General features: G+C 42.1%; 1 protein-coding gene across 5 annotated transcripts in view; it reads left to right on the top strand.

Moving 5' to 3' along the window:
- Positions 1–17,346, top strand: part of SOBP (sine oculis binding protein homolog) — a 155,597-nt gene that overhangs the window by 93,903 nt on the left and 44,348 nt on the right. For 3 of the 5 annotated variants that reach the window (XR_014248191.1, XM_082404731.1, XM_082404730.1), the window contains one exon: positions 4,514–4,654. The exons of the other annotated variants lie outside the window; for them this stretch is intronic. Coding sequence is in view for 2 of the 3 variants with exons in the window: in XM_082404731.1 (XP_082260857.1) it covers positions 4,514–4,654 (141 nt within the window). In the remaining variant the exon portion in view is untranslated. The remainder of the gene's footprint in view (positions 1–4,513; positions 4,655–17,346) is intronic. 5 annotated transcript variants of the gene reach the window in all.

The following is a 17,346-nucleotide window of genomic DNA, read 5'->3' as shown; positions in this document are numbered from 1 at the left end:
GACAAAGTTTGACTCCTTTTGGCTTTTCCCTACTCTGTTGAGGGTGGGAGTTTTGCAGAGGAAGGGGGAGGGGGCCCTTAGTTGGGAAGCTAAATAAAAATAGTATTGGGGAATAATTCTTTCCTCTTTCTGAAAGAAGAATTCATTCTTTACAATGCCAATGTAGGGAGAAGATGAAAACTATTTTAGTTTTGTGGCCTTGTGAATAGAGCTGGTGGAGAGGAGAGTGGCCTAGGCAGTTCTGTGGGCTGATTTGTCCATCTTATTTCCTTGTGGAGGCAGCGAGGTGGATTATAAGAGTTGGATATCACCCTTAGGCAGAACTGCTCTGTATTAATGCATTGTTCAATTAACAAGATATTATTGATCATCTTCTATGTACAAGGCATTTTACTAGACAGTGCTTTTGGGGTTCACAAATAGAAAAAGACACAGTCCGTCCCTTCCCTGAAGGAGCTTACAATTCAGTAGGAAGAATAGGCATATGCAGTGTTGTTAACCATCAGGAATGTGGGCCCTCCGGTCTTCCCGAAAGTTAGAATTTTGTCTCAACTAGACTTTATACCATATCACTCTGGTGGTAGCTAAGGATCATAGGCACAAAGGCTTAATATTTATGGTGATACATCTGGCATCATATCACATTGGACCCCCGTTTCGCCTCTTGAACCTCTTTGCATTTCAGATCTTCATCGGTAAAATGTGATAATAAAAGGGTAATAGCCTCAAAGGATATTGTAAGGATCGAAAGTGATGACATATCGAAAGTGCCTGGTACATACAACATTCAGTATATATTCATTGCTATTATCATGATGCTTCTTTTTTTCATGATTATTATCATTACACAGTGAGCTGTGGTCCTAGAGAGCACCAAGAAAGTTCTGGAGTACAAAGGAGGAAGAGATTATTTCCATATGCCATAATTAAAGACTTAACAAAGGAGGATACCTTTGATCTAGGCCTTCCATGGGTTGGATTTTCCATAGTCGGAGCTGGGGTATAAGGGAAGGGGTCATTCCAAGCAGAGGAAAATAGCATGGGCAAAGGCAAGGAGGTGGGAAAGTACAGCCCAGGTGACTCACACCTCAGTTGACAACTAAGTTGGCTGGAGTATAGGGTACCTGAAGGATACAGGGTGAGCTGGCAGGCCGGCCCATTTGCAGAGGTCTAAATAACTGACACCATCCTTTCAAGTCTAGACTTCAGTAGTTCTGCTTCATGGAAATTCCTAGTACTTCTGTGGATTAAAAAAAAATTATTATGGAAAATTCCTAACACATACAAAAGTAGAGAGTCATATAATGAACCTCCATGTACTAACAATTATCGACTATTAATCTTGCTTCACCTACCCCTTTACCCATCCCACCCTTTTATTCTGCTGAAGTATTGTGAAGCATATATGTTTTTTTGTTTGTTTTGTTTTTTTGTAAAGACTAGCACACCACTTTTCTGGCTATGAAGAATCCATTGAGACTGAGTAAACTGGGAATTAGAGCTTTGTGACTATGTATACATAAAACCAATGAATCTTGGTTATGCAGTATGCTCTTCCCTCCCTGCTCAGCACAGCCTTGTAAGGCTTGGATGATCAGATGGAGTTTTAAAAACCCTTAACGTGAAAGACTTGCCACAATGCTAGTGATGACTTGAGTCTTCTTTGTTTTTCTATATTTTAATTTTTCTTTCTTTTTTTTATTGATGTATAGTTGATTTACAATGTTTTGTTAGTTTCTGCTGTACAGCAAAGTGATTCAGTTATACATATGTGTACATTTTTAAAATATTCTTTTCCATTATGGTTTATCACAGGATATTGAGCATAGTTCCCTATGCTATACAGTAGGACCTTGCTGTTTATGCATCCTATATAGAATAGTTTACATAGGCCCCTAGTTTTAAATGTATTTATTTAAAAATAAGATCAGCTCTCTTTGCAACCCAGCCCATCTCACCAGTACATGTTGGCCTCATCACGGCAATGAGGGGGAAATCTGGATTGCTGTCAGATATTAGCTATTACTAGGCCTTTCTGGCTAGATCATGAAATCTTAATGAGAACCCCCAAAAGGTGATAAAAACAGCCACATTTCACTTGAAACTTGATAGGCTTTTCAAAATAGGTATAATTGACTGAAGACCTCCCTTAACACTGCTAGTCATGCAGAAAGCCAGATACATGCCCCAGCTCAACTTGAATTGACACACTGTTTCTTTGCTGTTACAACTGAGCAGCCCAGGCACTGAGAATTAAAATTCATGGTGACACACTTGGACTTCCATCACATCAAATAAAATATCATATGATGTATGTGTATGTAGTATGCTGTGTACCGGTTTCCTGAAATAGTAATTGTAAAAGCCCCAAAGGTGTAAAATGACCCAGAAATCCCCAGGGATGGGTTGTTGTCTAGAGAGAGTTGGCCTATCCAACCATTTTTTTCTATCCACCCTCTGGATCCCTTTACTCTGGAGCTATTCCTGTGTTCCCACAGTTCTCTGAACTATTTTTTTTAAAGAAAAATTGACCGTTTTAGAAAGAAGAGGACCAATCTTAGACTGAACAAGGGTCAGTTCCAATAGAGGTGGCACCATTATGCTCTCCATCTAGACCATCTGGACTTTAACACAGGCAGAGGAGTGGATTCCACTTGAGTTGTCCTATTTCACCTGCACATTCCTCTGTTTCCATCTGTGCTGTTGTTTCCCCTGGCTCTCCAGCTGGCTCTGCTGCTTCTCTCTTTCTCTTTGTAGCCCCTTGGCTCTCATTGCTGCCATGGTCTTGTGATTTAGAGCCTTTTTCTTCTCCTGTACAAAGACCCTCTCCCACAAAGACCATCTCCCCTCACGTACCACCCGTGGAAACCCTATTTTAACTGTCCCTTTTAGTTTCTTTCTTTGGGGGAGAAGCTGTCTGCAGGAGGGCTGGAGTTCCCCTGCTTCTGCTCTGGTGTAGGTACTCTGCTTGGGATTAGATTTGATTGGAGACCCTTGGTCCCCTGCAAGCTCCCTTTTCCAAGGCATGGAGATCTTCACCTTTCCCATTCCAGGGCCATTGTGCAAAAAGGTCAGAGGCATATGGTTTGGTGTTCATGCTGGCTTACATGAGCAGTCCATCACACAGTACATCACAGTGGTTCTTGGAGCCAGAGAGAGGTATCGAGGACCATGTGTTCTCCAGGGGAGGCACTGTGGTATGGTGGGTAAGAGTGGGTGTCCCAGGCCCAGCTCTGCAGACACGCCAGCTGTGCAAGCTGGGCAACTTTCCTACCTGCCCTGAGCCTCAGTGCCTTTATCAATACAATGAAGATAAATATAGTAGCGGCCTCGTAGGGTTGTTTTCAGGAGTAAATGAGATCATGTATACGAAGCACTTAGTGTGCCTAACACATACTAAGAAAAAGTTCAATAAGCAGTAGTCTTATTACTAATAAAATGGATCTAGGAGGTGACATTAGTTTAAACAAAATCTTCAGGCAAATGCTGGAAGTACCTGCCTTTACTCTCTAACAAGAGTCTCTTTCCAGTGGGGTCGGATAGAAGCCCATAGGTAATATTTTAATTTAGGACAAAACTTCAGAGAAACCCTTGAACATCCACTCACTTGCCTATTTATGCCGAGGGCACTAGAGATGCCTGTTGGCTGCATAGCAAATGTTGCTGATTTGTGAGGTACTAAAATGTTGGAGGACTTTTTCAAAGAAGAATTTAAAACTTCCAAAAAATAGTACCGTGTTGGGGTGAAGAGCTTGGGCTCTTGAACCAGACTATTTGGTTCAGATTCAGGAGGCTCCACCACTCCACCCACTGGCTGTGTGACCTTGGGCAAGTCACTGAATATCTCTGTGTCCATGTCCTTGTCTGTAAAATAAGGACAACAATCCTATGTATCCTGTAGGGTTGGTGTGAGGTCTGAATGAATGAATACCCCTATGATGCTTAGAACGGTATTCGGCAAACGGTTGGCATTCAATTGAGGTTGTTGTAATTATGATTATGATTATTTCTTTCAAGGTTGCATACTTACTAGCACATCATAGAATACCATTGACCAAATTTTCTAGCAACAGATTATCTGAAAGTCTTGAGTATTTATATTTGCATGCAAAAGCCACAGTAATTCCTTGTGAACAATAAGAGGGATGAGGTGCATTATGCAGACAATTCTCATAGCTAAGCTTTTTAAAAAAATATATAACTGTCCAGGAAGATTCTACGTGATCCAAGACCGCTTCATCTTTCTCTCCCCTTTAATACTAAAATTGTTCATCTTAGAAATATACAACTAAGGAAATAAATGCAAAGCAAAGGAAAAATATAATTTACACATGTAAATGTCTGCAGTAGCAAATGGATGTGCCTCTGATAAGCCTGTTAAGGGAAGGAGACAAGAAACCATCCTTTGTGGGGCGCCTCCAACGTGCCATTGTGCTTGGTCTTTACAGACCCTTTTTTAGACCCTGTACGCTCTATACCTTTGCTAGTAGATATTGTTATTATTGTTTTACAGATGGGGAAATTAAAATTCGGGGATGTTACGTTCCTTGCCCTGGGAGAGAGGAAGGGATCTAGTGAGCAGGCGCAGAGCCTAGATTTGACCCACATCTCTCTGACCTGTGCTCAGGCCAAGACACACTGCCACCTTCTCAAGGTAGGGACCGGGTCTGATACATTCTTCCATCCCAGGGCGAGAGAAGGGGTTCAATCTATGTTGGTGACATGAAGGAATTAAGCAATTAATCCAGAATCGCTCTTTGTAGCTTCTTTATGGTAACAATTCTTTGGTAGAATTCTGAAGCCAGAAAGAACATCTGTGGGAATGCTAGGAAGGGGAGTTTATTCAGAAAGGCATGTCAGCGTTTGAGAATTTCCAATGAATACTAAATTGTAGGGAAAGGAACCAAAGTATATATATTTTTAAATTTGGTACTCTATAGAAAATATAATTTTCAATGTGTTATAAGCGTTTGAGTGGGTTTTTAAAAATCTGACAGTAATAGATGATATATGATAAATGTTAAATCTTCTTTTGAAGATTTTGATTCTTTTTACAATCAGTAAGGCCGTTTCAAAAAAGGTTTGGCCTCTTTTGATTTGGTGGGATTGTATTCCTCGGGGTGAACTGATCTATTGCCTTCAAAACTTCCGGCCATCAGGTAGCATACTGGAGTTAGGGGTCAGTGACATTTTCCCTCATTGTTTTAATTGCTAGAACTGAACAATTACCTAAAGTACCAAAGAGAATTCACCTTTGATGGCTTGATAGAAACTCTATATCATATATCAAGCAAAGCCAGAAAACCAGATAGGATATCAATTATCAATATAAAAGTGCCTAAGAAACCAGCCAGAACTAGTATTGATCATATTTAGTCATATGCTTGGTTTATGGCTAGAAGAACAAGCTAATGAAAGTCTCTTGGGAGAAAAAGGGAAAGGGAATAAAAAATATTTGGACTTGAGAAGAATGACATATATGAGTAATAAAGGAGGCAAGAGATCGGAGATGGGGATGTGGGGGTGATGGGGGACCGGTGAGAGGAAATTTCAAAAGAAGAAGAAAGATAGATGGCCATGATTAAATGGCAAATAAGCAGGTTCAGGCAAATAAGGTCTTTAATGTGTTTTCTCATTGAATTTGGCTTAAGCGTCTTTTGTAATCATGTTTTTTGTACACTTCCTACTCTTCTGGTTTGAGGCATCGGACTCTCCATGAGGGCTGTCTTCCCAGCTTCTCCTGCCTGGCCACGTACAACCAGAAGTTGAGATAACCCTCTTTTAATTCCAGATGAGGCTCCCCTAGCTGAGAGCTCTGTGAGGCAAGACCTTTGTCTTTCCTCACTGTACCCCTGAGAACCATGCTTGCCCACCCCGTATTTTATGACTCCAAGCTCTCACTGCCAAGGGCCCAGGTTCAATCCCTTGTCGGGGAACTAAGATCCCGCGTGCTGTGCAGAATGGCCAAAAAAAAAAAGGGGGGGATTGCATGTTACAGTTGATGACTTGTCATTTTTTTAATTGGCAACGTTTTTTCCAGTGGTATAAGATAATAGCATCTTAACGATCAGTGGTGATATAGATTCAATGATCTGTGGAGGTAGGTGCTCAAAAATTATTTGTTGGTTGAACGCATGCAATAACATATCCCCCTGGTTCTAGTTCACGTAAAAACGAAATGCTTAAGGTTGGGTCTGGATTGTGCATTGGCCACGGACAAGGTGGAGTGGAGGGTTGGTCTGTAGTTGTCTTGGCTGAGAATTTTACTGCTGTATCCTTTCCCTTCAGTGGAGCTGATAGATGGCTTTGTTCTTAATTTCAAGTGAAATGTTGAACCAGTTAAGACATACTCCTGATAAGCCAGGTTTAAAATAATAAGCAGTACTTTTGCCTTAATTATCCAGAAGAGTGCTTACTGTTCTACTTTGGATTGCATATCCATCAATATTTCTCTTGAAAATCCATGAAGATACATTGGTGGAGAAGCAATGGTTTCTCTCTCTCTCTCTCTCTCTCTCTTTCTCAATAGAACGAGCTGTAGATTCCATTAGGATAAAGTATGGGGTTTTAAAATAAATCAGGATAAAGTATGGGTTTTTAAAATAAATCAGGATCTTTTTACCCATCATCATCACCAACACCATCATCTCTTAGAGAGGTTCCCAATCTACAGAAGAGACAAGTACACATAGATAAGTACATTTCCTACACTTCAAATTTGATAATCCACCTTCAGGATATCAACTAAGTTACACCCTATATTTAACTTTGTGAAATACTCTGCTGTTTTATAGTGTTCAGATCTCAATATAGTTTGGTTTCCTTTGAATGGAAAATTTGAATCTGATTCTGATATTGCAGCAGGATCTGTTATACTCTTCTTTGTGTGAACACAGAAGGGGAAAACCACATAAACATTTTTAAATGTCAAAGCCTGAGATGGGAAAGGAGGTGATATTTAATATTGAACATATGCTAGAATAAGGCCTTCAAATGAAAAGTATCCTGATTATTAAGATATATGAAATACTTTGGGGTCTCCATTATATAGCCATTTCAAGCAGTGGTGTTTTTAACTTCTAAATTGTCTGATAAATGTGTTAGGACAAAAATGGTGTAAACACTAGTTTTGGCTTAGCGTAATATTTATATATTTGCCAGAGAGCTTGAATTTTGACAATTTGTGACATCATTGTGTATATAAAATACAGTATATGAAGGCAAATTATATATCCCACGCAGAAATGTGGGTACATACATAAAGGAAAATGAAAATAAACTGGAGCATTACAGAAGTGCTTATGAGCCTATGGCATTTAACACATCTCAATCATTTATGCAGTATTTGATATAAACATCAAAAACATAATTTGATGTTTATATATGAACACATAAAAATAAATAACATGGAAAAATAAAGTTGTAGTGAAAGTTTCATTTTCATTTTTCCTTAACACTTTTATTTTTAAACAATGTTATGACTGTCATCAAATCAGCCAAGTTGAGAATTGAGCTGCATCAGTAGAGACAGCCGGTCTTGATAATTCAAACCCAAAAGACCTTTTCTCAAAGGATACATTCTCTGGCGTGTTTGGTCTGGATAGTTTCTTACATCTCTAATTTATTCTTCTGTGTACCTTGCATGAAGACGATATCTATAATTCAATGCAATATCTGTAAAGATTTAAAACCTTTTCTAAAAACCTGAGTATTTAGTGTCATGGACACAACTCAGGGCATAATATGAGAGTAGGTGGTGATGGGGTATGTATGTGACCCAGATTTTGAAGATATTTGTCTTTCAGTCGAGGTGCGTTTATTGAGTACCTACCATCTCCCTAGTGCTGTGCTTAAAAGACGTGTGTTGCAGTGCAAACACAGCATAAAATATGGATCCTTCTCCTAAGGAGCTTTACATGCAAACTGTGCTGATATGAACAGTGAACTTCCGGTGTATATTAAAGTGCCAGATGTGGTGGTATGCTGATTAGAGAATAGAAATATGTATTAAAGTATTATGTGTACAAAAAGGAAGTAAAGGGTCATTTAATGGGGAAGAGATGGTGGGCTGGAGTCATCAGGAATGGATCCTCAGAGGAGGTGGGGCCTGGGCTGGTCCTTGTAGGAAGGGGAATGGAAGTATATCTCAGAGAAAGAGAAGACTGTTGGTGGAATGATGGGAGGGAGGTGAGCAGGGAGCACGTGGGGGTCATCGAGACACTGCCTGGCATCATTTTGTGAGTAGTGAGAATAGAGTTAACTCGGTACGTTGTGGTCAAATAATAAAAACAGTGAAAGCCAGACAGCTAATTTTACATTTGGTGTTTTAGGCTATGGGATCTGTATTAGGTAACTGCGCCAGGAAGTGCTATTATGAAAGCAGTGCTTTCACGCCTTGGAGGACATGAGCAGCGAGACTTCTAGAAGGTGGTTAGAACAGTCCAGGCACACTGTGATGAGGACAAGTGCTTCTCACAGCTGGAAAGGCAAGAAAGAGACTGCAAATGACTGTCCAAAAATATTGGCCATCAAGTTCTTATGACCATGTTCATATGAGTAACTGGCAAAGATTTCATCTCAAGCCAATTTTCATATAAATTTAGATTTTGGATAAGAGTCGTAATTGAGTAAGTAGGTAGTTGTGTACAATGGGAAAAACTGAGATCAAAGTAGAAGCAAGAAACTGAACTGTGATCCAGAATGATTCAGGGATCATGGTGATTTAAATACAAACTAGGGGGAAAAGGGTCTTAAATTTGGATTAAAGAGGGATAGAATCTCCCTTAACAAGAATGCAATAACCCCTTTGCCCAGAGAACAGCACAGAGGCAGTGCAGTGTATGTGCCCTGGAGTCACACTGACCTGGCTGTGGGGTGACTAGCTTTGTGGCCTTGGGAAGGTCGGTTTCTGCATGTGTAAAACAGGAACGATAGCTGTATACACCATTTAGAGTTGCCATAAAAGCTGAATGAGATAATACATATGAAGTGCTTGGTGTATAATAAGCACTCAATAAAAGGTAACTAATAAAGGGAATAAACCCCCTTTTTTGTATTCAACTTTTAAGAGAAAGAAAGAAATGCCAGTAAATAAAACTCACATGAATATTTAGATTCCTTGTTTTTTAAAAATGAAGACAAAAATCTTATAACACATAGCTTTGGATTGCGTGGATTTAGCTTACTCTTTACACCTTGCACACGTACAAGACTCTAGAAGGAGAACTGGTATTTATCCAGTAACGACCCTAAAGATTTTCAAGATCTTCATCAAAGAAAAAACATCTTATTGAATTTACTGTCTTTACTAAGATAGAGTATTAGACTAATATAAAATGGTTTTGGGGGAAAAAATTCTTACACAGAAAGGGCTTGCTAGTTAAACCTCCAAAGCAAATTTCTTATAATCCCACATTCCCTGATTTTCCTAATTACCTGACTATTTAAAACTTTACTTTTCTTTTGGAAGTAAACACCATCACCCACTTCTTTGGCCATCTTCTTTGTTCATATGCTGATAAGTTTCAGGATGTATCAGTTAGGCACTTAATTACTGATTTGATAAATCAGTTTTCCTTTGGCCTGATTTAGCTGTCTAGAATGCATGTGGAACTTGTTACAGTCGTAAAAATGAAAAAAAAAAAAGAAGCAAAAATCCAAAATAATGTGAGCAAAATGTCATTAAGTGAACATGATAAAGCTGGAAAGCATCTCTCTTGGTTAGAACTCTTCTTTGAAATTGTTGGGCTGCCTCTATCCTACACAGATTATCAAGGTCATGTTCAAGATTAAAATGAGCTGTGGGACAATAAATTGCCCTTTATAGCAGAAAAACATGCAAACAGAAAATGAGACCTAATGTCTTTCCACATGCCCTGATTTTTTTTTTCTTTCTGAGCCTAATACACCTATTTAGTCTAATTTAGTTTTAGCTTTAGTTATGGTTTCTAAAATTACAATGTGTGTGAGGACTGGAATTTTTTTCTTCCAACAGCAATTAGAGTATACGTAATATGCTTTTCTCTCCTCCTTTGGGGAAGGGTAAGAATCACATATCTCCCTACTGTCTCTGTGTCTAGTCAGCCTGCTGTGGGGACGCCTCTCACGGGGCCCAGGGTGGGAACAGTGCCTCTCAAGAACCAGCAGCCCCATAGCCTTGCATCTAGACTGGCTCTCATGTCCTCAAAGTGTTAGCCCCAGCAAACAATGAAAGAACAATAATGTCTTTTTAGATTGTGAAACTAACCATACAGAGTTATTTGTAGATTTGAAAGTACGACTTAAAAAATGTAGTTGAAGCCACTGTTTTTTATTTTTTAAATGACCACAGTACATGGGTTTACATTTTAAGTTTTCTATCCCAAGAAAGAAATGACAGGACTGTTAAGGATGCTGATGGTTAGAGCAAGAAACCTGGGAATAGACAAAGGTTCTGCAATCAGTTCTCCTTCACTCTCAGCTGCCATCATCACCATCTCTCTGGCTTATCCTGGCCATGCATTAACATCCCTTAACTGTTTCCATAAATTAGAGAACTTTATGCAGGTGCCACACACAATCATGCTTTCCTCAAAGCCCACGTCATCAATTTCTTCCATCATTCAGTCAGCAAGCTTTTACTGAGTGCTTACGATGTGCAGGGCGCAAGATCATCTTGGATAGGTACGAAATGGACTACATCTTCACAGAATTGCCCCCTGGTCTTTATAAGTTCTTTGTATATTTACTTTATATTATAGTTAGATGATAGATGATAGATAGCTAGATAGATAGATAGATAGATATAGACATACATAAGTATTTATAAAATCATTTTACTAAAGGCTTTGAATAAGCGCTCAAGAAATACCTACTGCATGAATGAATGAACAAACCGTACTGGTGTGGTTCCCCGTTGGCACTTTTCCACAGCCAGCTCAGACTCCAAGGTCTCTCCTGCGTCTAGGGAGTTGTCAGGAATGTCTGGAATGCGGCAGCACTGGCTGAATGGAGTTCCTCTCTGATAGATTTCTGAGTTGTCTGGTTTCTTGGGCAGAATGAATAGTGGCGGAAGGTGTAGGAGCCACTTCTGGGCTCTGAGAACTATCTGGGGTTCCCTCTCTGAACTGTGGCGTACCTCATAGTCTCCCCGCCACCCCAGTCACCCAGGTTTCTTTCCCACATGAGAGTGGGGCCTGGAAAGAATTTTCTCCAAATTGCATTCAATGCCGCATATCCATGTTTGTGTTTGAATTTAGCTACTAGAGAAAGTATCAGATGTAGTATTCAAGGCATTAGATTTAAAAATATGTATTTTTCATTCTTTTCGAACTATTTAGATTAAGATTTTAAATGAAAGAATTGCTTTGGCAACACGACTACATTCCTAGGTTTAAGTGAGACACTCGGTCTATCTGGTCTAGGATGGCAAGCAAAGCTTCCAGAAATCCCCCTAGCCCTCTTCCAGCTCCTTCTCTCTCTCAGGTGATTTTCATACAAAATGTCAGTGGCTCCAAGATGCAGTTTTCTCAGAACCCTCATTCTGTTGAATTGGCCCCATAGAATGATCATACTTCTTTTTGAAATAGAACTATGCAAAGTCTTGAATTCTATTACAGAATTTAATACCAATAATTACTTAAAATTTAATGAATTTCACTACTGACTTAATTGCTTTTGAGTAGTTCCACTTAACTTATTAAAGACAAGCAAGGACATATTCATTTAATGAGCAGCAGAAGTCTTGCCCTCACATCTGCCTACGTTCTCTTTTCAATTAATCAATTATAGTCCGATGGTGTGTAATTACACATTAAGAAAGTTATTGGATATAGCAGCATGTCTGTCCCTGGGGGGCTCATGAATACACTAATATAACACACCTGTAATGACCTGTGCTTCGATCTACAACTTACACTCATTTCTCTCCCTCTCTTCCTCTCTCTTTGCTAAATTAAGATGAGAGCAATTACCATTAACTTTTTGAGTCACATCTAGTCAATGTGATATGGAGAGAGAAAGTGAAAAAGACTGAAAGAAAAGTAAAAATGGAGGAAAAAGACTTTATCTCCAAGTGTGAGTAATCTGCCTTTTGAAATTAAGCTTCCTGAGAGCCATTGTAGCAGTGGTCGGTGGTCGTCCATCAGAGCTGCGTCTACTGAATCGTACCGAATTCTTGAGAAAATCAGGCCAGCATTATTTGAACTCAAATAGTGTCTTGCTTCCCAGCTTCCTTCAGTCTCCTGATGAGAGAAATAGGAAAACCTTTTGAAATCACATTCAGGCAAATTTGCTTGGCTTGTTTCAGATCAAACCAAAGTCTGGAACTGATCCCCAAGCAGGAGCGCTAAGCCTCCGCATAGCAACTAAGGCGCATTAAAAAAAATAATAATAACAAAGAAAGAAAGAAAAAAGAACCCACTAAAAATGCAGCACAAACAAAGAGCAAATTTTACTAGTTCATGGCCTAAAGGCTCTGGTTATGTGAAGGGGTCTATTCCAGTATGTCCTTCTGATTTATGCTAAATCAGTAAAACCCAACAAGAACCTCTTAATCCAAATTATATAGTCAGAGACATTCTAAATGCCTAAACCAACCAAGTGATTTTAAGCAAATGCCCTGTTAAAATAAGCTTTTGCTGTCTGCACAACTCCAACTCAAGAAGCAATCTGTTGACATTTTCGGCAAATGCTATCTTCGTCTGAGACAGAGGCAGCCGTGGCTTCTTCAGAGTATTTTTCAGAGTAAAGCGATTCTTCTCTCCTTCCCTCCCTCCTCCCCAACAAAAAACCCTGCTTCTATTATCCCCTCATTGAGGTACTGACATGGTCAAGTCTATTGTGATGAATGGCTGTCCATCAGGATAGAAAGAAGGATACATTGGTACTCAGCTAGCAGATGCTCATGAACATGCAAATGAATGTGGTGAGCCTCCTTGGTAGGGAAGGATTTGCTTTGTTGATGTTTTTAACTCTACAACCAATTTTGGGCATTTTGTGTGCTGTTTTCCCTGCTTACAGCCACTGGCCGTGCATACCCCACTGTCACTTGGGCAAAGCCTGCCTCTCCGTGTGCCTCCTGGGGATGCCCAAGACCCCGCTGGCCCAGAACAGAGGATGTGTGTGAGCGGCACAGAGGCACCCCATGTACTTTCAGGGTGTGTCCTTTCCTGGCACTCCTGGCCTGTCGGGACAAATGTCTCTACCGAAGGGGCTGTCTTCCTGTGTGGGCTCCATTTGTGGCATCTCATGGGCCTCCATGGGGTTGGATTGTAAATAGTGGTCACCACATAAAACATACCATCTGTACCCCTGTGGGTAGTAGGATGGAACACAAAAAAGATTTATTCCAGGAATATGAACTGATGTTTACAGACATGCCAGGGCTGGCTTTGAAAACACAGTGGAAAACTGTCTCAAAAGCAGTTTAAGTACCATGTAATAGGAGTCTCAAAAAAGTGCTATAGAAGCATGAAGGAAACCTCTATGTCCAGGGAGATGCACCAAGCTGATGTGTCTGCACCAAGCTGGTGTTTCCACACCAGTCCCCTTCCCCCCGGAGATGGGAGGTCCCATGAGGGAAGGCAGGGCCAGAAGGCGGAGGGTGCCTGTGGCTCTCATGCTTTGGGGGCCTAGAGTCCCCCCAACCCCCAACCCCTGTAATAATTCCTTAAAAACTGGAGGGTAAGGAGATAAGTTCAGATTGAACAAATTGGATTGCTCTTGGGAAAGTTTCCTTATTTGCTGGGCTGGGATTCAGGGCTGTGTTGGGGGGTGTCCTTTGTTGAGGGCATCATACTCACAGGCAGACACAGGCACCTTGGCTATTGGGGTGATGACTGCACATCCCGGGATTTGCACAGCCTTCCCAATTTCATGTTTATCATCTGTTTTCACAAACCAGTGGTCCTCAGATGAGTTCAGGTGCCCAGCATTTGGAAGTAGTGTCACTCTTGGGAACACTGTGAATTATTGACCTATTTAATCCCCACTGCGTGAACTAGGAGTAATTTTTGCCATCTGTAATACACATATGAGATACAAAGTCATAAACAGTTCAACAAATATATTATCAAGCTAACTAAGCAGGAGTGACAGTTTCTTGTTTCCCATTCATATTCCTTTGCTGCTTGCCCATTGGTTTTGTCATCTTTGAATGCTTTGCTAGCAGGCACTGCAGCCTTGGTCTGTGAGATAAGTCCTTTGCTACTGAATCTGGGTAATTCCTGTTTATGCATGCTGTGGTTACTGCCTTGTGATATGAGTTTATTTCCCTGCTCAGCCTGTTCTGGAGACCTGGCCACTCCGTTTATGAAGAGACTGGGGTCTCACCTGAAGGGAGTGGCGTCCCATATTTCTAAACTCAATCCCGCATCTCTACCCCGACCCCGGTTGCCACCTATTTCCCCTTCCCACCTTCTTCCCTTCGGAAACTAAGAAGGGTGAGGGCAGGGGATAGGCAGACTTTCTTGACCCTCACTACAGTGTGGATGTTGGTGAGGGCGCCCCCTAGTGATTTGTGGTATAATAACGCCCTCCAAGTTGGCCCTGAAGTTGGATCCTGTGTCTCGACCCAGGCCTGCAAATTGTGCCAGTACTTTAGAACCTGTGAGTTTGATATATTAGATTCTCTGAGCCAGACTGCGGTGTGTGTGTGTGTGTGTGTCCCTGTGGGCGTGCATGTGCATGCAGCAACTTTTTACTGAGGGCTTTTATATCACAGGACTGTGAGAAGCTCAAATGTGACATTCCAGTTCATAAAAACTTTTCAGCCCCCAGGAACTTCTTCCTGGCTGCATTTCCCCACAGGTTACGGTCACCTGTCAGTCTGCTCAGAGACATCTTCCCCTCCTCCCATTTCCTCGCCTCACCTTTCTGTCTGTTCATACCCCGTGCTCACATTTCCCTCAACTTTTTGTGCTGAACAGACCAGCCATTGCCCAGCAGCCTTTGTGCTTCCTGTATTCTCTGAGTATATTTCCCTTTTGTTCTCACATATTGTATACTATAATATCTTTTTAGAAGTCCCACAGGGAATAAAGCAAGTCAAAGGAGGGCTGATGCTTGTGCCCACGCTTTAAAGACCAGGCAGCTGCCATTTACAGACCCATGCGGGGGGCCAGCAGGGCTGACGTGGGGCAGCCCCAGAGGTGGTGAAGCTCAGGGGTCTCTGCCTCTGCTCAGTTAGCTGCCCTTCTCCTACTAGAAGTTCTCCTGCCATAACTAAATCTTGAAGTCTTCTAGTTAAAGCTGAGGAAAATATATAGGAGAAAAACATAAATTTGCAAAATCAGTGCATTAACATTTCTCCTCAGTGGTCTGGGAGGAGACAAAGTGATTTGATTGAAGTAGCAGCTCCAGCTGGTCCAGCTTACAGGCAAACAGTGTGTCCTCGGGAGCTGAGTTTCAGAACCACCCCCCCACCCCCCCAGTCTCTGAGAATGTCCCAGGAAGTGAGAAGCTTCAGCATCCTGGTGTGGCTTCCGCACTGCCTCTGGCTCCCGAAAGCAAACCCCAATCTTCCCTCAGACCATAGGGCCTGGCTTGGAGTTCAGAAGATATGGTTCCGTTGACTGTGGGCTGACCCTCCCACCCCAAGTTGTGTGCAGCCCCTCACTATCAAAATGTGGTCCACCCACTGGCAGCCTGGACTCCACCTGGGCCCCTGGCAGGATTGCAGACTCTCAGGCCCTACCCAGCCATCCTGAATCAGAACCTGCATTTTAACAAGATCCTGGGGGGAGTCATGTGTACCCTACAGTTTGAGAAGCTCTGGGCTAGGGTATTTTCATCCTGTAAATTTGGGTCTGCTTCAGCGGGCTCCTTATCATCATAAGACACCTGCCCACAACGCATTCAAAAATTCACACCCCATACTCCTTCCTCCGCTGGAGTCTCTTTCACAGCCATTGAAAATCTTATCCCGTATAACAGATAGAATTCGTACCCTCAGCTGAGAGAGTATCTTGCTGGGAGTCTCTAGAAGGAGCAGGTTGGGGGCTGGTAAAGGTAGATGGGATGGGGGACACAGCCTCGGGAGACCGCAGCTCCACGGGAAGTTCAGCCCACTGCTTTAGCGCCTCTGCCTATTTGAAGTCTGAGTTTTAGGGCTCCAGTTTGGGAAGAAAAGGTGAGGCAGCTGATGGGAAACTGAATTCCAAACAGCTTCTGGTGCCTGGCATTTGGGCTTCATTGTTTAATCTCCGAAGGGAAAAGACAGGGTACCCGCATGGCATCTCACCCTAGGAGAGGTGGCTCAGCCTGGTGGGATGGGAGGTGGGGTCCACAGGCTGGGCAGGGTGGAGGATAGAGGGGCAAGGTCTGAACCAGGATTCACCCCGTTGTTTTCTGCCTGGAGGACCAGGAGAGGCTGGACTTGGCTGGCTTCCCTCTGCTCAGGCAGGTGAACGTGTGCTGTGGGAGGGGTAGCCTGAGCAATCCCGGTCCCCGCCACGTGACTTCAAAGTAGCTGTCCACAGTGGTGCCCAACTTGGGGCTTAGCACCGCCCCCATTCCTCCCTTCCCTCCCCACCCTGTGCATTGAACAGGTGAGGGAGCTTAGCACACGGCAGACTGGGAGGCCTTGGGTTTCTCATAGTCTGGGTACAGAGTCTGTTGTCCACACCAAGAAAGGGAACTGGGAAGAAGGTGTGTGTGACAAGGGATTAGGGCCAGTGAGCATTTGACCTTAAGTCCACTCCTGGGGATGTGCTCTGGGTGATGTTATTAATATGGCTACTGTACCTTTTCCAGGGCACCTGGTTTCAAATGTTCTGCCTGTTGTCACTATAAATCAGCAAGATGACTTGGGGCTTCAGCTATACATCCCAGTCTGCCTTACACACCGTGGCAGAATAAATATAGGTCAGATCACGTGTCCTGATTTTTTTTTTCAGGTAGTCGGTGACAATTTATTGCACAACAGGAAGTGGACAGTTAACTTAAAGGATCATGTCTATGGCCACCTGGAATTTCTGGGACAGGGCTGATGTAAAATATTCTGGCCTGTTATTATTAAACTCCCAAGGAACACTGGTGCACCTCCAGCTGGGCCTTCATGTTCTGCTGCTGATATCAAATACGGGCATTGTTGCAGAAAAAATTAAGTTAATGAATATAGGGACTTCCCTGGTGGTCCAGTGGTTAGGACTCCGAGCTTCCACTGTGGTGGGCGTGGGTTCGATCCCTGATCGGGGAACTAAGATCCCACGTGCCTCGTGGTGCAACCAAAAATTTTTTTAAAATGAATATAATTTTTTCCATTTAAGAGTTTTTCTTCTAATTTTTCTTAAGCATTTGGTGGTACCTGGTATCTATTATAGCGAGCATATGCTAGCACTTGACAAACTGAAGAAGCAATACAGTCAG

Source organism: Balaenoptera borealis (assembly GCF_965194805.1).
Source record: "Balaenoptera borealis genome assembly, chromosome: 9".
NCBI lineage: Eukaryota > Metazoa > Chordata > Mammalia > Artiodactyla > Balaenopteridae > Balaenoptera > Balaenoptera borealis.
Note: the sequence above shows the minus strand (reverse complement) of the source record. Positions and strands in the feature narration are given on the sequence as shown.